The sequence below is a fragment of the Protopterus annectens genome, chromosome 2.part2, assembly GCF_019279795.1.
Source record: "Protopterus annectens isolate FY-2018-M chromosome 2.part2, PAN1.0, whole genome shotgun sequence".
In the NCBI taxonomy this organism is placed as follows: domain Eukaryota; kingdom Metazoa; phylum Chordata; order Ceratodontiformes; family Protopteridae; genus Protopterus; species Protopterus annectens.
In genome coordinates, this window is record NC_056730.1 from 219104587 (window position 1) to 219124410 (window position 19824).

The 19824-nt window shown below is 36.1% G+C and overlaps 1 protein-coding gene across 1 annotated transcript in view; it reads left to right on the forward strand.

Moving 5' to 3' along the window:
• Window positions 1-19824, forward strand: part of LOC122795603 (proteinase-activated receptor 2-like) — a 131396-nt gene that overhangs the window by 19576 nt on the left and 91996 nt on the right. Inside the window, exon 2 of the mRNA XM_044063866.1 lies at window positions 15747-16079. Within this exon, the coding sequence (XP_043919801.1) occupies window positions 15747-16079 (333 nt within the window). The remainder of the gene's footprint in view (window positions 1-15746; window positions 16080-19824) is intronic.

The window sequence follows — 19824 nt, forward strand, 5'->3', positions numbered from 1 at the left end:
TGTAAACATGAGCCACAAAGCAATATAGAAAGTGTTGGTTTATATCACATGAGATCACCTTTTACCGGCAATTCAAAAAAGATGCAAGAAAACCAGATATAGTAGTCCAGGAAAAGAAGACAAAAGTAGCATTGATTGTTGAAATTACTACACCCAGTGACTTGTGTACAGAGAAACAGAGTCATAAAATACTAGAATTTGAAGGCAAAAACAAGGGCAGTGTGGAAGGAGTCTCATAAAAAAAAAAGAATTTACAGTTTTGTTTAGATGCATTACTGATACATGTAACTATGTATGAATTGCAGCAAGAGTCAGTTCTGGGCACATTGTGAGTGCTGCAAAGAGCACTTTTGGTTAACATCAAAGATTGAAGCAATACAAATTTCATTAACGTTGATTATACTTTGACTTGGGAATGGTGTCCATTCCTGTCTTATTAGAAACCCAGAAGTCTTGGAGAAATTAAAAGGAAAAAATAGGAGAAGAATAGATGGAAAGATGAGGAAGTGTGAGATGAATATGGCATGAATGATATAAACAGAGGTGTAAAAGTAAGCATGTCAGAGGTGTGAGTTAAAGAAGAATGCTTCAGCGATGAAGGTAATTGGTAGTGTTGATCTCCAGAAGCTTTGATACCATTCCTTCATTTTACCATAATTTAACTGGACACTAAAATTGGAAGTGGTGAGTGGAATTAAGTATGTGTCTTGTCCTTGAACAAGGTTATTAGTAAATGCAGCCACACAAGGATAATCCATGAAACATTTAGAAGGAGATGACATTAGGCAATAGATAAAATGGCAAAGTCATTTCCTTGACTATAAAGCTCTTTGTCTTAGAAAGATCGTTTTACCATATCACTGGGCAGCGTGTGGGGTGGTGGAGAGGAACTAAAGGTCACGTGGTTTGTCTTTGAGCAAAAATAAAGCAAAATATCAGCACATAATGATTCATGTTACCTAAGAGAACAGATGAATTTATATGGGATTACAATTGGCCTTACTAAACATGTGTAATGAACATTATAGATCTGAGTTTTTAAAAGAGCTACCCAATACATGCAGCACCCAAAGTGTAAACGTCAAGCCACTGCCTGTAATACAATTTGCAAATGGGTACCAGCTGGCAGGGAAACAAACTGTCTTGGAGAAGTAATAATCCACAAAACGCCAGAAAGGAAGCAGCTAGGATAAGTACTCCACCAATATACAAAAAGCTCATGAAAAATCCACAAAAATATCGGTAGGGTAACAAAGGCACGAAGTTGTTATGAGTCAAAACATCAATAGAATCCAGTATGCTTTTATTATAAGTAGGTAAGCGCTTTCATGATAAGCATATCACTTCTTCCGACCTTTAGAGAGAACATGCTGCCATCTGCATTTATATATACTTGAACCAATTAAAACATAGCAATTAATTACTTGGGTAATCATCCTAAATAATTATATAATTATACATGCAAAGACATGCTTTATTTAAAACTACATTTAAGACCATATTTGAAAACATTTCAAAATACTTTGATTAAAAACATATATATATATATATATATATATATATATATATATATATATAAAAACATTTAATATAAATAAATATATATATATATAACAAACATAAATACATGATGGTTTCATTTAAATAACCTTCTATTCTTTAAAACTGGCTTAAGTGGTATCCTGTCGTTAAGGCCCTTCTCTTTGTTAGCTCTTAACATGATCCATCTGGTTTCAGAGGTCTGTTTGATTTCTTATATCTCCACCCCTATCACTAGGATTAATTTTTTCAACAACCAGAAAAATAAATTTATGGTCATTCCCTTCGGAAGATATATGTTTGGCTAATGCATTTGTTAAAACACCATTCCTAATGTTGAGTAAATGTTAGCTGATCCTAAACCTTAGCTGTCTTTCAGTTTTGCCTATATAGAAGGCAGAGCATAGTTCACAGACAGCTAAATAAACCACATGGTTCGTATTGCAATTTGCCGCCACATTGAATCTATATGTACGCCTTAGTATCTGGATGTTTGAATGTATTATTCTTTTTAATGTATATACATTGGTTACATTCACCACAAGGCATCGTCCCCTTCACTACTGTCATTTCTTGTGGGTAGCATAACATCCTGTTCAATTCCTTTTTGTTTTTAAATATAAAATTTGGATTTTCCCCTACAACTTGCTTAATTTCTGGATTCTGAGTAAGTATGTTCCAGTTCTTTTTAATAACACTGGTTACTGTGTTCACATCACTGGTATAATAAGTTGAAAATCCAACAAATCCTTTCTTTTGGACTAAACTTCTTTTCCCACCAAATTATGAGAAATGTGGTTTCCCTATATTGTCCCTCCATGAAGTAGCTGCATCCAGGACTTCTGTGGTTGTGCTATCCGCATTAACCCCTTTCATTGAATCTGAATTTTAACTAATTCTTTCTCAAATTCATCATCTCTAGCTGTTAACCTTGAAGTTCCAAGGGTTTACCCTTTTACAATATTCCTAAAAATATGTTCAGGGTGCATGCTACTTCTATGGAGTAGGGTATTCCTATAACATTTTTTCCTAAAAAGCCTAGTGACTAGGCCACCCACTTCATCTTTAAAATTCATACATCCAGATACTAAGCGTACATATAGATTCAATGTGGTGGCAAATTGTAATACGAACCATGTGGATTATTTAGCTATCTGTGAACTATGCTCTGCCTTCTGTGTAGGCAAAACTGACAGACAGCTAAGGTTTAGGATCAGAGAACATTTACTCAACATTAGGAATGGTGTTTTAACAAATGCATTAGCCAAACCTATATCTTCTGAAGGGAATGACCATAAATTTGTTTTGCTGGTTGTTGAAAAAATTAATCCTAGTGATAGGGGTGGCAATATAAGAAATCAAACTGAGACCTCTGAAACCAGATGGATCCATTAGGTTAAGAGCTAACAAAGGGAAGGGCCTTAATGACAGGATACCACTTAAGCCAGTTTTGAAGAATAGGAGGTTATTTAAATGAAGCCATTATTTATTTATGAATGTTAGATATATATTAAATGTTTTTTACATATATGTTTTTAATCAAAGTATTTTTAATCATAGTATTTTGAAATGTTTTCAAATATGGTCTTAAATGTAGTTTTAAATAAAGCATGTCTTTGCATATAAAAATATATAATTATTTAGGATGATTACCCAAGTGATTTAATTGCTATGTTTTAATATGTTCAAGTATATTTAAATGGAGATGGCAGCATGTTCTCTCTAAAGGTCTGAAGGAGTGATATGTTTATCATGAAAGCGCTTACCTACTTATAATAAAAGTATACTGGATTCTATCAATGTTTTGACTTATACTCTCCTCGGAGCAATGTTAGAAAAATATTGATATCACAATTTGAATGTTGATGAATGGCACTCTCCATGAATTATCTTGTAATGCTAACATAACCGTACAGTCAGCTGATAAAGGTGGAGAGGTAGTGGTTTTGGATACCCTTATGTACAATGGAATGATGCTAGATATGTTGAAGGAAGATTATACATATAGAATAATATCACAGCACATGGTTGACAGCATCATAAGAAATGTCCACGACTCATATGATCTTTTAATGTGTAGACAGATCAATAGTGAACTCTATGATTACCTCTTGATTGAATTTCCCAAAAGATACCACTGATTAAGGGCCTTCCTAAAATACACAAAGGTATCATCCCTCCACCACCTCTACGACCAATAGTGTCAGGGGCTGGATGGGTTACCGAACACATCTCACATTATTTAGATTCCATTCTAGGGCCTTTAGCTAGGAGTGTTCCTACAATTTTGAAGGATACATATCAGTTATTGAATGACTTAGGTTGTCTAGTGGACAATCAAAATCTGTCTTCATCTGTCATTATAGTTTCTCTTGATGTTTAAGAGTTTATTCACTATTATCCCCAATGATTATGGGATAGAGGCTATAAAGAGAGAGCCTACTTGTTTCAGGTACCCTTGACAGTAATACACAGCTGGTTATTTGCACTCTTCTTGACTTTGTTTTGAATAACAATGTGTTCATGTACCATAATGACATTTATGCGCAAACATGGGGTGTAGCTATGGGCACCCCATGTGCTAATTCGTATGCGAACTTGGTTATGCATTATTGGGAGCGTACACATTTAACAGTGCCTTTTTTCAACATGTTTTACTTTACAGACGTTTTGTTGATGATGTTCTGATTGTTTGGGAAGGTAGCCAAGATTTGTTATACGATATGGTCAGTTATTTAGAATCTACTACTGATTTTTTTAAGGTACACAATAGAAGTGTCTCAACATCAGTTGCATTTTCTTGACATAACAATTTCTAAAGATATTGGAGGCTCCCTTTCTACTAATCTCTATAGGAAACCTTCTTGGAGGAATGCTATACTGCATTTTAATAGTATGCACCCACGTTCTGTGTTTCCGAACATTGTCAAGAGCCAGTTTAAAAAGAATCTCTAGACTATGTATGAGTCCCCATGACAGAAAGTTACAGCTAGATTACATGGAAGGATTGTTTCGTGATAGAGGTTATACAACATCTACACTACGTGGTTTGGGCTGTACAGCATTAGCCATTACGGCCAGCGATACGGAACATCTTGATTTTTTAGAGCCATCTGGTACTAGGTCTAATTATACTACCTATCATAGACATAATAGGGTATTCTTTACTACGAGATATACAAGTGATATTAGATTCATCACTGACATTATAAGAAAGAATTGGAGCATACTATTCACAGATAAGTGTTCCCAATTATTAGGGACGATGCCTTCTTTCAGGTATAGGAACAGCAAAAATTTGAAGAGATTATTATGTGCTGACAAAATTAATTTTTCTATTGGTAGTACAGATAGGCAAACGCTAAGGCACGGTACTTTTCCATGCAATAAATGACGAAGGTTGCTTTTACCACCCCCAGTCTAGTTATATTTTTAAACCGCGTTTTTATGCTACTTGTGATAGTACTAATCTCATATATTTGGCCACCTGCACAGCATGTACAGCATTTTATGTAGGTATGACATCTCGTAGGTTGAGAGACAGAATGTACAATCATATATACGATATTAGGAAGATGAATACATTCAATGCTTTGGCTAAACATGTAGCCATGTGTCCTGATCATAGTTTCACTTCTAGGGTTTTACAAACTATAGGCATGAACAACAGAGGAGGTGATGCAATGAATTATTTAGAAAAGATTGAATTGAGATGGATCTTAAGGTTGAAAGCCCATCTCGAGCCTGTCTTGAATCAGTCTGTTAGCATCAAGCCTGTCCTAAAGGCACGTGAACATTGATTAGCATAGACCAAATGGTACTACCGATTCATGTTCTTTATTCATTAGGTTCTTAAATATTCATTATTTTATTATTTTATACATTTATTGTTAAATACTTCTACATTACATAGTACAAGTATGAGGTGACTCTTTATTCATTCATTAATATATTTGTAATTCTACTTTTATGTCAACATTATATAGATTGTACTGCTATTTGTTTCAAGTATTCAATTTTTATCTTGTGCTATAAGGGTTAATCCAACCTTTCAATTATTATTTTAATTGTTTAATTGGATTGTTTTTTGATTGCCAATTATGTAATTTGATAGTTTTTGGGATTTGTATAAAATGCCTCAGTTGAAAGTTCTAGTTAAACCTGATGAGGCGTGTTTTTGGATACATGTGAAAGCGCTTCAGTTTTAATAAACAGATTTTGCTTTTACATTGTGGTGGTTTCTACTTGGTTTATTCTCTTATTGGACTTTTGCCTTCTTGTGGAAACCTTTGGATGGTGGCACTCCTCATTTATATATTCATTAATGTTTTGACTGTGTTTGAATAACAACTTCGTGCTTTGGTTACCCTACCGATATTTTTGTGGTTTTGGAGAAGTATTTGTCTGCTATCTTTTGTCTAAATTAAGTAATGGATAGGTATATTACAGTATTGTACAAATCCAAGATAGAATTCTTCCATCCTATCATATCACTCCAACTCTGCTTTTCCCCCTTTCTTCTTTACTCCGTCAGTCTTTTGCCCTGTTAATCCTTCTTATTCTCCCAAATCTCAAATTTCATGGAAAGTACATGTATGCTATGTATTTTTCTATACAGAGAGCTGTAAAACTGTAAAAAAAAGTATTTGCTAGGACAAATTCCCTTTCTTTGAAATGTAATGTGCTTTAGCATTAACATGTTTAATTTCAGTTCAAATTTCCTTAAAACTTTTCCAGAGAGCATGTCTCAGACCCTTGTGCTAAATACATTGTACCTTCTCAAATGTTTTTTTCCTCTGCATAATGGCCTGCATGTATGAAGAGGTAAAATTTGTTTTCCTCTCACAAATCAGTCTGAAGGAAAGCCCAAGTGAGAGAAGTCACATCAACATTGAACTGTTTTGGGAGGTAAAACATGATGCATCACAAAAAGGCAGTGGTGGTTCGTTGTCTCATGTAGAGAAAATGCTGACTTTCTTTGCTGATGGAACTTTCTTCCTATTCTGAATGAATGAGATTAAGCTTAATCCAAAGGCAGGACATTGGAAGGCCTTCATTTGCAAATGTATTTTATTGAAGGGTATCTGCCAAATGTGTGATGTCAAGGAAAATGTGGACCTGAAATTGACAGTGCAGTATAAGGGGAGATGAGAGTTCAGCATAGAATACTAGAAGAATAAGAGCAGCTGAAGACAGAGCAGAAATGATGGAGAACTTTCTGTCCCATTAAGCATTCCACAGTAACAGGAGAGTGATCAGAATGCTATCATTAGAATTGCTAAACGTTGTCAAATGCACATTTCACTTTTATGTATATTTTTACATAAATTTGTTAGATGCATATGATAAACATTGCTCGGAGATTTTGAAGTATATTCAAAGTTTTGGTGAAAAATCCACTCTAAAATTAAAATCTTTTTTTCCAAAATGTTTTTATTCACTTTATAACACAATAACTTAACAATGTAGTAAGAAAAAAAACTATATACAATGTCCATAACAACTAAAATGCAATATACATAGGAGAACCTTAATATTTCTCTAACAGATTAAACAGTTTTGTCCAAGTGATTAAATGATGAGTTGTGTAGTTAGTCCTTGCTTTTATAGTAGAAATCTTATTCTTACAAATGTATTTTTATAAGATGAATAAACTCTACTTTAAAGATGGGAGTAGATTGGGATTTTCAATTTTTAGGAACCATTTTCCTTACTATAGAGAGGATAGACCATAGTAAAAATGTTTGTTTTTTTTTACAAATGACTTCAGGAACATTGAAAAGGATAAGGGAGTCAGAAGTTATACAGTTGTCACTCCATAGAGCTTTACAAGATATTTAAAGTCTAACCAAAATTAACAACCATATGTATCCAGTCACCATCAGGGTGTCCCCATCTCCAGCATTTTCTTTCTTGTAAATTATTGCTAGTCTGTGTGAGGTGAAAAAACATCTATGTAAAAATTTCCATATGTATACATCCCAGAACTGGGAAGATATGGATTCCTTCACCAACTGTAAACAAAGATGTTTTATTTTCTTCTGAGAATATTTGTCTATTAACTTCACTTGAATAATTCCAAAAAGAAATGTGTTTTGCTAAAATCATTTGTTATTTTATAAATAACAGGTATGTATGAAGTGTTCTTGGGTGAGCTATTAATAATTTTTGAGATAAAATCCAAGATTTTCAAGTTACTCTTATTGTATGCCTTTAATGAGGGTACAAGTTTAGTATGTATAAAATCCTTAGTTTGGATGTCCAGCCAATTGCAGTTTTGCAAATTATATCTGCTGATCAAGTAGTCTGCAGAACTTATTTTATTAGCTGAGAGAAATTGATTCCAATATAATAGGTCACCCTTCTTATGCTAACATTTTCTGAGTATCAAAAGATATCAAACATTCATTTGTGTAAGCAATAGGAAACATTCTTAATTAATTGATTAGAAAACATGAGCTTTTTAAACAGCAATATTTGGTTTATTAGAGGTATGAGAACAAGTTTTGACCTTTCATTTTATTATATTTTTAAAATGCATATAAAGATGTTTGTATGTATTTGAGTATGGTTCAAGCAATGTCCTATTACTATTAAGAAGTAAGATTTCATGTATTGATTTCCAATATGATGTATAAGAAGTATTATTACAAAACAACACTATATTAATAAATGCGGAGTTTAAATAAAAATATTTGGAAACCCTGTACCACCTTCATCCCACCATGTGGTGTGCAAGAAGTGAAATTCATTTTTTTTTTTTTTTTTTTTTTTTTTAATTTGGGATACCAAAGGAAGTTGAGAAATTAAGTTCATTTTCTTTTTAATTTTGACAGGTGGGGCAATTATTGGAGCTTGGCCAATGAATAAGATTTTAGGTAACTAACTTTAATCAAAATGATAATCATTCTTCAGATGTGAAAAAGTGTCTGTTCCAACTGTCAGACTAGTAAGTGAGTTTATACTTAGTTGGTAATTAGATGAGTGATTTGTACAATTAGATTCAATAATGGTACCTAGATATTTAATATGTGTGCCCTCCCAGTTTGTCTCTTTTTGATCCAAGTTTTATAGTAACATTTTTATTCACTAGAAGTGCCTGGGTTTTGTTGTGATTGAATTTTAGACCAGAGATGTTTGCAAAGAAGTCTGTTATGTAATAGGTGATCTATTGAATTTTCAATATCATTAGAAGTTATTAGTAGGTCATAAACAGCTGTAGCTTGGGGATAATTTGTCTGACACTTTTTATATCATTTAGTACTGTCATTATTTCTAATATAATTTGCAAGAGGCTCAATAACCAGGGCAAAAAGTAACGAGCAGGGGGGCACCCCTATTTAATGCCTCTTAATATTTTCAATGAGCTAGATAGATGAGATCCAATCTTTACATAGGCTTTGGACTTTTCATATAAGTTTTATAATTAGTCCTATAAAGTGTGGGGAGAAATTGTATTTATGCAGAGCTTTAGCTTTATCTATGTCAAAGCCTAAAATAGAAAGCTATTTTTTTTTTTTTTTGCCAAGTCTGTTAAGGACAGTAATCTAATCATTGTCTTGTGCCTTTCTGTTTTTGATGAACCCGGTTTGGTATTCATGAATGAATATTGAAAGAATATTCCTTAGTAAGATAGACATGAATATCTTATCAATGTTAAGCAAATAAATTGGCCTGTATGATGTGCAAATGTTGGGCTCTTTATTTAGTATTAAGATGGGAGAGATGATGGAATGTTTCCATGCGAGAGGAATGTTTGCCATAGTTTTAACTTCTTGGAATGCATTGAATTTGAATAAGATTTTCAAGGTGTTATCAGGTAAGAGTTTGTAAAATTCTGGAATTGGACCATCCAGCCCTGATACCTTTTTTGTCTTAAGATTTTTTATTTGTTCCTTTAGTTCTTTAAAGGAAAATGGCTTGTCTATGTTAATATTGTGTTTGGATAGGTTCTTTTGAATATTATTAGCAAGAAAGATGTCTATACTTGTAGATGAGTTATTAATATTCTTGTAATAGTTTTTAAAACATAAGATATTTTTAGATCTTTAACTTTAATAGTCTGATTATTTCTAGTGTGTATTATTTCTTTTATGTGACTTTTTTCATTTAAATATTTAGATCTAATCTCAATCCTATGCATACTCTTGGGATTAATTGAGTAAAACTGTAACCTGCTTTTTTTTCCAGATTTGATATTTTATGTTGCATGATATCCTGATTCTCCTTGATCAGTTTATATATGTGAGCTATTGCAGATTTGTCATTTGATGTAAGTTTTATTTCATCAGTTTCTTTTTGAATGTCTGTTAGTTTTTTTATCCCACCCTTTTACTTGTACACCAACTTTTGACTTTACCATATAAGACCACCTTTGAAGTGTTCCATAAGATATCTAAAATCTCTCCATTATTATTGGCATCTAGGTAAAGCTTTATTTCATCTAGAACCATTCTTTAAGTCCTTGTACTGTTACTAAATAAGCAGGTAGTCTTTGGTAGAAGTTTAAGGGGTCAGTATTAAGTGTTACATTGAAGGCGATAGCATTGTGGTCAGACATGGGGCATGATGTCAGCATTACATTGTCAGTTTTGGCCAGTAAAGAACTGGTTACAAAGACTTTATCTATTTTGGTTTGTGTGCCAAATCTGTAAGAGTAGTGAATACTTCAGGGAGGATAATATTTTATACCGTCATTGTCAATTAGGTTTCTGTCTTTTATGTAGTTGTTAGTGCTTGGCAACAGGAGACATCTTGAAGGGTTTAGAGCTTGTGGTATCAGTGGAGGACAAGATACAATTAAAATCACCTGCTAATAGTAACTCACCTTTAGACTTTAATGTTATGGTGTCTAAATGTTTTTTTCAGTTTTAGACCCAATACCTGGTATTCAGTAGGTGTTTTGCAAAAGTGTACATCTTTTCATCTAGTTTTAGTATGACAAAGCAAGCATACCGTCATTGCTTGAGTAAGAGTCAACTATTTCTGGAATTCTCATTAATTTTCTGTGTAAAATTAGGACCTTTTCTTTTGTGGTTGTAGTTTGAACTTACCAAAGTCATATAATCCTTAAAGGTTAATTTGTTTATCTTCTGTTACTAAGTGGGATTCCTGAATGAATGCAAAATCTGCTTTATGTAGTTTTTAAATATTTGTTGACACTACTTTTCACAGGGTTGCTCAACCCATTGACATTAATAGATATAATGCTAAATATTATCATTTGATGGAGACTGCTGTTATAAGTAAAATTGAAAAGTACTTTCCTTGATTCATTATGACAAATACACTTTTTAAAAACTGTTATGGACAATTTAAAAACTCTAAATTTGAAAATAAAACTGTATATTTTAATAACCTACTGCATGGACAAAGTATATCCAGGCTTACTGTCTCTCTCAAAGAAGCCACAAACTAGCCCTCTCTTGACATCTAGTGGGAATGGCCTAGCTGCTGCAGGTTAATAGCAAGCAGAAGAGAAACTGCATGTACATTAAAAACAAAAGGAAAAATTCAATTTAATATACTATGTATGTATGAACTAAGAACATAAAGCTGCATACAATTTCTTAAAATTCTTTTTATCTAAACAGACTAGGATAAATTGATCCTAATAATTATTTGTTGCTATGAGTAAATATAGGACTGTAATGTCATTAAAGCAGACAGGAAAAAAATGCATTTAAAATGGTCACTGTCAGAAACATGTTTGTAATTCTTATTTAAATATAAATGTAATTCAGATTAAATCACTATTTACAGTAAAACATGCTTAGAAGACTTTTTAGATAAAATTAATTACTGAATGAATGAAAACACAGTTCAAACTATCATTCTTGAATCTGACTGGCTAGTTCATTGAAGAGAAACCGGTTCAGAAGTCACGCCTACTTCCTAGAAGACAGCACAGATTGTTTCTCATGAGTCTGTGAACTAACTGAAGCCTTTAGAAGCTTGAGCTTGTCATAAAAATTGTCATAATTCCATCAAAAAGGTAAGTAGGCGGAAAATTTCTAGTGAAATGAAGCTTTAAGCATAACTTGTAACATGATGAATATTTAAAATAAAGGCTCAAAATTACTAACCATACACAGCTGTAAGATATATTAGCTAAATGGAGCATGTTGCAGAAGTTCAGTTAAGTAGTAAATGTGTATATAGAATAATAAAATGTCAATACTTTTTTTTTTTTTTATTGCACAACAGTACAGTTCTCTCCTGCAGTGATTAAATACTATGACTAAAACAGAAAGGGAAGGCACACGCACAAAGAAGTATAGGATATAAAAGAAATATAAAAGAAATATAAAAGAAATATAAAAGAAATATATGAAATGAGTAAGTGATTTTATACCATTTCACTACTGCTATGCCATGTATATAAAGAGATAAAAAGTATAAAATAATAGTTGGATAAGAATTTGATTTACTTTGAGTAATTCATATTATTTATAAAGTTAGCATTGTTGTGAGATAATAGGGGAGAAGAAATGTTACATTACCTTCTGTGTGTGATTCCACATTTAGAAGGGAGAAAACAAAAACTTGCATGACGTGAAATTATGTATGGTTTGTCTCTGGGTTTCTTTTTTGCTTTAATACTTCACTCATTATTTGAAGCTTGTCTATTTATGTTCATTAAAGAATCCACTGGTTCAGGTTGATGTAGGGTTCTGTTTTTTGGACAAATGTGGTTGCTTTTTCGAGAGAGTCAAAATTTTTCATTCATTCTGGCAGGGATAGTCCTATTCCTGCTGGGAATATGAGTTGTGCTTTGATTCCTTCCTTTTTTAATGATTTTATTAGAGGGGCACATGCTCTTGGTCATTTGTGAAATTACATTGTCAAAACCTGATAGTTTGGTCACTGATTTTTAATGGAATAAGGGACCAGGCAGTTTTTAAAACAAGGTCTTTGTCTTGAGTGGAGATGAATCTTACTATAATAGATCTTGGATGGTTGTTTTTACTGGATACATAAGTTGTAGTTAAAGACCCGTGTGCCCTTTCTATCCCAAAGGATAGTGCTTCAGGTAGGTTTAGGATTTTAGTAATTCAAGAAGTCAGGAAATTAATCATGTTGTCCCACTCCATCTGCTCTGGGATGCCATAGATTCTTATGTTTCCCCTGGTTCTGTTCTCCTTGTCTATCTTTTCAATGAGCCTGGTGTTTTCTTGAAGAAAGTTGTTTTTCTCTCTTTCTGTTAACCTGTAGTCTATACCTCTTACAGAATTTTCCAAAGCAGCAATCTGGGCAGTTTGTTGTTTAAGGACTTCATTTAATAAGGTTGTTTGTTTGGTGGTATCTTCTTTTGTATTGTCCACTTTTAAGTTTAATTTGTCTTTTACCCGCCAGGTTTTGTAGTGTAGTAAGGATTGTCTTTATTTCTTTCTTCACTGGAGTTTCTTGCTGAGAAATGTTGGAGCTGCTCATCTTCCTTTGTGAATGTGATTTCAATTTCCCTTTTATTTGAAAGTTTGACAGGAAAATATGAAAATGTTAGCTTAAATTACACCAATGTTTAGTTTATGACTTCCAGAACCTGATTTTAGTAGTTTCAGGTATTTGTTGGTGAAAATAAGTAAAAAATCCTGTCAAGAAGACTGCAGAGCTCAATAACTCTGCTGTTTTCAGCTTGCCATCCAAGCTAATTCATGTGGACCAACGTTAGACTTAACACAGTATGCAAAGAAAGCCAGATAAGGAATAGTCCAACTTGAAGACCTACAGTAAATAGGTGGAGAAAGTGAGTTTTAAGGTTGATTTTTCCTGTTTTGTGTAAGAAATATCAGGTGGAGATAATATGTGGAATGGTTGGGGGAGTGTGGTGCCTTGGGTGTAATATAGTCTGAAAAGAAGCACTGGTGATTAAATACTTTTGTGAAATTTTTTTTTTTTTTTAGAATTGTTTACACTACTACTGCTATTTTGTCGTGTGTTTTAATTTCCTGTAACCCCAAATGGCCATCATAGTGATTGCCATGTTGACATGATTTTGTTTTGTCCCTCTCCTGGATTGGAGTTTAGATTCCTGTATATTGGCACATCCAAGGGCAGTCACTACAGTAACAGGACCCCCCCCCCCCACATACATGCATACTCACACATGCACAATGTGAAATTAAACAAAGACATTATAGATGCAAAGGCATTGGCTTTACTTCGAGTGTTAAAAAAAAACAAAAAAAAAACAATTTAGCAGCATTAATGAATCCGCATGCTCTTTAAAACTGAAATACAGGGCTGCCTGACACGGTTCATCCTCCAGTTTTGATTCTTTAGTACCACTTCTGGATATAGGAAAGTGTGGACTAAAATAAAAACTGCCATTGTACATAAGACATAAACATGGTTTACTGTCAAAAGGTCGATCAGACTTTGTTCGATTTTACGTTAATCTGAACTCCCAATTCATTAGCATTGAAAGAACGAAAAAAAAATGTTGAAATGCACAACAGCGAATGCACTACAGCATTTGCTGTTGTGCATTTCAACATTTTAATGCCAATTGCACTATAGTGGGGATCGGGTACTGTACCCTTTCCCTCTCAGTAGTGCGATCTAGGAGTTTGTATATATAAGTAGGGGGGGTGTGGGGAGCGCAAGGGGGTTTGTCCCCCTGCAAAGACGTTTTTTAGTGTGCTTTGCAGAACACTGCACTTTGCTAATGGCCATTTGTTTTAGAATGCTTTTTATTGTTCAAAAACTGTCAAATTCAACATTCTCCACTTCCGCATTCAATATGTTTTGCAGTCCTTTTGTTTAGTTTGGGAATATGATAACTCGCACAAGGTGCAATCGCACAACTGATAGTAAACCCACAAACATTACTAGCAAGGGCTTAGACTTGAAGTCATGCTGTGCAACACCCTCACAGATATCCATTCATGCCACTGCACAAAGCATCTGGTATTCCTCACCATCCAACCTGTTTGTAACACCACAGTGTAAAGTAAAAGCCAATGAGCAGTATTAATCATGCAGCAAAAATGTAAAATGCAAACACAGATCTGTTACTTACTAGGTACAGGGAAAGCCCACAAAAAATGATACCCAAGGGTTACTTGCACCCATTTCCTAAGATGCAAGCTACCGTAACACTTTCTGATTAAGTATAATTGTTGTCTCACAAAGAATTAAGGTAAGAGAATGATATAATTCATAGCATATGTTGCTTTATGTTAAAATTACAGGACTTGGTGTGCAAAGATGGAGGATATCCCATGTCTTCCAGTTTTACACGGGGTTAATGGAAAACTTCCAGAAAACGTTGGCGACAACCTTCATGCCGACTGAATAGGAGATGTGGTGGCAGTTGGTTTCTATAAGTAATGACACGGTTCTTGTGCTTTCCAGTGGCTGAGCCAGTGACAGCACTGGGTATCACCCCTAACACCACCAGCTAACGGCCATTTGTTTTAGAATGCTTTTTATTGAAATTGGATTTGTGGCTGTCTCTCTGCAATTCTATTATGCTCTCGCAAGACAGCAGAGAAAACGCAGAGAGGGACAATATTAAATAGTCAAAGCTCCTAGACCTAAAACATCTTTTGCAACTTGTAAGCAAAGGGTACAGTTGTTGGATTTGTTCATTCAAACATTTGTCCCTTTAAAGAGCTAGCAAGGTGTATGACAGCTGCCTGTAGTTTTCGGTACTGCCTTTTAGTTAAATGGCATAAAGGCAACCACTCACCTCTGGAGTATAGTTAACAACAGTGGAGAATGGATACTTTCTGTAGTGTAGTGATATTCTTATAATAGGGGACACTGTCGTCGCAATGTACATATATGTATTTATCATTAAAAAGTGATGCAGTCTCTCTCTCTCATCTCCCCGTTGTAACCATCAGACTTGAGAAATACTAAGAATTGTTTTAGTGAACTGTTGAAGATATTTTTGTTGCAATGCCCCTCAGTACTTGGAAAGTAAATGACTGAAGTTGCACACATTTGTGTTTCTTGGTTGGGTAGATCTAGGTGGTTGTAGCAGTGCCATACATTTTAGAGCTGGGCAACTTATTAGTTTGTGAAATATGTCTAACTAAAATGCCAGGAAGTAACACTCGCTGGTGCTGCACATTTGTGAATCTTAGAAAAATTAATAATTTCATATGTATTCTTGCATGCTTAAGACCTGTTTAATTCATTGAATGAATGGCCTAAACCTGTAACTCAATAATACTGTAGTGTGTGTGTTTGTTTTCTAGGTGCTGCTTCTTCACCTACTATAAATATCCTCAAGAGCTTCACAAATGTGACAAAAGGACAGTCTGCCTTCCTACTAGTGAATGTCTTGTATCCAGAAACTTTCTACATCCTTTCATGGCACTTTGAGGGAAATGGCCAGGAAATTGTCTCTTTGAAGTCAGGCTCTAGACCACAATACAGTGAGGCATATCAACAGAGGGTGTGGCTGTTCCAAGAAAATGGAACCCTGAGGATGGACAGCACAGAACTGAGCGATGCTGGAAGGTACAGAGTGAGGCTGTATGATGGGAGCACCACAAACATTTCTTCTGTAGTACAACTCAGGGTTTCCAGTAAGTCATGATTTTATATACATTTCCTGTTTTAAGTCACTGCATTTGAGACAAAAACAAGAGCAGGAGTTCTCACCCGAGTTTACACTTCAGGAGATAAGGTTGCGTTGTGGTTTGGTGATATCCTGCAGCCTGTTGTAGTGGGTTGATAAGTCAATAAATCTTTTGTTGGCACCATCAGAATGAAAGCCTCCATTAGCACCTGTTTCATGTTTGTTTTCCTTTCAGTTATGATGAGCTAGGCCTTTTTATAGAAAGCCTTCTGTAAAAGTTGTAATGCTTATCTGTCTGGATTTCCAATTTGGCTGATGGCTAGGAGAGTATATTTGTGACAAGTATTTGTTGTGTGGTGCAGAAGTGTCAACATTGTTTGATTACATAGTCCACAGACAAGTGACAGCAATTATTCATAAAACTTTGGATTGATTAGTCCAAAAATTAATAATGGTTTATCCAGAAGTTTGCAAAGGTGAATGAAGGGAAGTCCCCAAGCTGGCAGGAAGTCGTGTTCTGTACGAGCTGGGGTTGTTTGCTGATCTCTGTGGAGTTAATGTATTTTTGAGTATGTGCTGGGCTCTGCCCTCCCAATTGCTTGCAATGTTAGCATGAAAGTAATGCATTCTAAAAACACCAAAGATTGGATGTTCTTCATCTCACATTGCTGCAGTCCTTACACTTGGGTAGTCCGCTGTCCTCGGTCGGCCCGAATATCAAAGTATAAGGCTGACGTCGGTCAAGGTGCATTTGACTGACATCAGGACGTCAGGGTACAAATGCGCATGACCGACGTCATATCCTCAGTCTTTTTTGCCGCATGGTCCGATGCAGAAGCAGCATTGCAAGTGCCGGTTGGCGTTCTGAAATTTTTCGATTTCAGAGTTTCAGACCGAGTCAAAGTTGGCTAAGTACCCCGTTGGGGAATATTTTAGTTTTTTCTTGCCTCAGTGGTTTACCGGATGTCAGAAAAAGTGAATAATTGTATTTCTTGTGGGAAACAGATACCGCATAGAGACTATCATACTTTGTGTATTCCTTGTTTAGGGCCTGAGCACGACGTTGTTGGGTGTCGCTCTTGTGCTAGATTCAATAAGCGCACTATAAAGAGAAGGTTAGATTGTGCCAGGTTAGTCTTCGGGAAGCGGTGCAATTATAAAATGCCGTTGGATGCTCCGACGCCCGCTTCTTCGAAGAAGCGCAAGGACAAAGCAGTTAAGCTTAGGCTAGAAGAACCGTCCGTACCGGACGCCGGTTCTTTAGAGGTGTCGGTGGAGCCGGTGGTTCCACCGGAGGTTTCTTTGGGATCCCAGGGAGAGACTTTGTTATTGCAGGATGTGGCCTCTCAGGAGGCAGGTCAGGCCGAAGGGGTTTCTCAGGTTACTATACCCCCCTCCCTTCCTAGGGTGGTTAGGCCCTCTCCTTCTGTTTCCAAGGCTTCTCCCAGAGGCAGGCCAGGTTTAGCTTCAGTTGGTGTCACCCCTAGTTCTTCAGGAACTGTGCCCAAGAAGCATATGCTTAAAATGGCAGAAGATTTGATTACTTTGATTAGGGGTTCTTTACCCCCTCCTGATAAGAGACCTAGGGTGGAGCCTGAGCTAGGGAGTTTTGAGCAGGCTTCGGATGTTTCAGAGTCTTCGGCTGAAGACTTGCAGGAGTATTCTCCTTATTCTGATTCTGATGTGGATGATTCTACTCCTTCTGCTTCTCCTCCTGAGGATTTTTCTTTTTCAGAAACTCTTCATTCCATGAGGGAGCATTTTAAGTGGGAAGGTCAGGACTTCTCTGATTCCAGGAAAAGGCTTAGGGAATTTTTGTTTTTACCCCAGCATAGGCCTTTGGCTATATACCTCCTGTTTTGGATGTGGTGGAAGATGTTTTTACAGAGGCTTCTCTTAATCCTGATTCTTTGCCTCCTGCTCCTGTTAAACCAGATAGGTATTACAGGGTGCCTGAAGCTCATAAATATCTTTTTAAGAGTCCTAGGGCAGACCCAGAAACTGTTAGTCAGGGGCCTAAAGGTGTTAAGGCTTCTGTTGTCAAGAATCCGGTTCCTACAGATAAAGAGGCCAGGGCTTTGGATAGATGGGGAAAGAAAGTTTATACTTCTTCCGCTCTAGCTATGAGGGCTTTGAATTGCCAGTTTCACATGTTGAAATACCAAAACTATCTCCTTTCACAATTGAAGTCTAAGGTTGATGCTCTGGCGGAAGGTATTGATTGTAAAGAGTTACAAGATTTAGTACATGTTTCTGAACAAGTGGGTAAGCATTCTTTGCAATGTGGTTTTGATGCTGTACAGGCCTCGTCTAGGGTGGCTGCCACTGGGTCAGTTCTTCGCAGGCACGCCTGGCTGAGGGATCAGAATTTATCTGACCATGTTAAAACAAGGATTTTAGATGCTCCTTTACAATCTGATGTGGTGTTTGGTTCTCCTGTTGAGGCAGTTTTAAAGAAAATGGAAGACAAGGCTAAGTCTATGCAGACTGTTAAAGATTTTTTGCAGGTTCAGCCTCCAAAGTTTAGTAGAAATTGGCCTACTAAGGGGTGGACGTATCCTTCTTATGATTCCCAGTCTAGGGGTAGATCTAGACGTGGTAGGGGCAGAGCTCAGGGCTCTTTCAGGCCTAGAACAGGGAGTTCTCCTGCACAGTCTTCGGTGAGGGCAGGGGTCAGTCCTTTCGTAAACAGACCCAATGACCTACCTTTTCAGCTGCCAGAGCCTTCTCGTCTGGCAGCACCTTTGGGAGGAAGGTTGGCACTTTTCAAAGAAAATTGGAGTTTAATTACCCAAGACAGATGGGTATTGGATATCATACACCACGGTTACAGGTTTTATTTCCATACCTTGCCTCCTTTCAAAGGCATGCCAGACGTTCCTCCTCAACAAAGAATAGAGGCTCACAAGCAAATTTCTCTGTTACTCCAAATAGGGGCCATACAGCCGGTCCCTATGCCAGAAGTGGGCCTAGGATTTTATTCTCGCCTGTTCCTAGTACCAAAGAAAGGGAACACGTGGAGACCAATTTTGGACTTATCTATCCTCAACACTTATCTGGACATTCCCAAGTTCAAAATGTTGACGTTACAGCAGCTTTTACCTCTGCTGGGCAAAGATCATTGGATGGTAACTTTGGATCTCAAGGAGGCTTATCTTCATGTTCCTATCAGACTGAGTTGCAGGAAGTATCTGCGTTTTCGAGCTGGGACTTCTCATTATCAGTTCTCTGCATTGCCCTTTGGCTTATCTACTGCGCCCAGAGTGTTCACGAAAGTTCTGGCTCCAGTGATAGCTTTCCTCAGGTTAAAAGGAATACAGATCTATCCTTATTTGGACGATTGCCTGATTCTGTCTCAAGGAAGGGACGAGCTTCTTCATCATTTGGATTATGTGATAGCAGTGCTAAGATGCCTAGGGTATTCTGTGAACGAAATAAAGTCCAGTCTAGTACCCTCTCAGGACATGTGCTTTCTGGGTGTGAGACTGAATACAGCATCCCAGATGGCCTTTTTGACCCCGGACAAACAAAAGAATCTTTCCCTTTACTTTCATCAGTTGTCTCATCAGTCCAGGCTGACTGCAAGGACAGTCCTTCAAGCCTTGGGGTTCATGGCATCTTGTATTCTGGTGCTTCCCAATGCCAAACTGCATATGAAGAAGCTACAATGGTATCTCAAAATGTATGGACACAGCACTGCCAGGATTTGGACACTGTCATTCAAATAATACCTTGCATTCAAAAGGAATTGT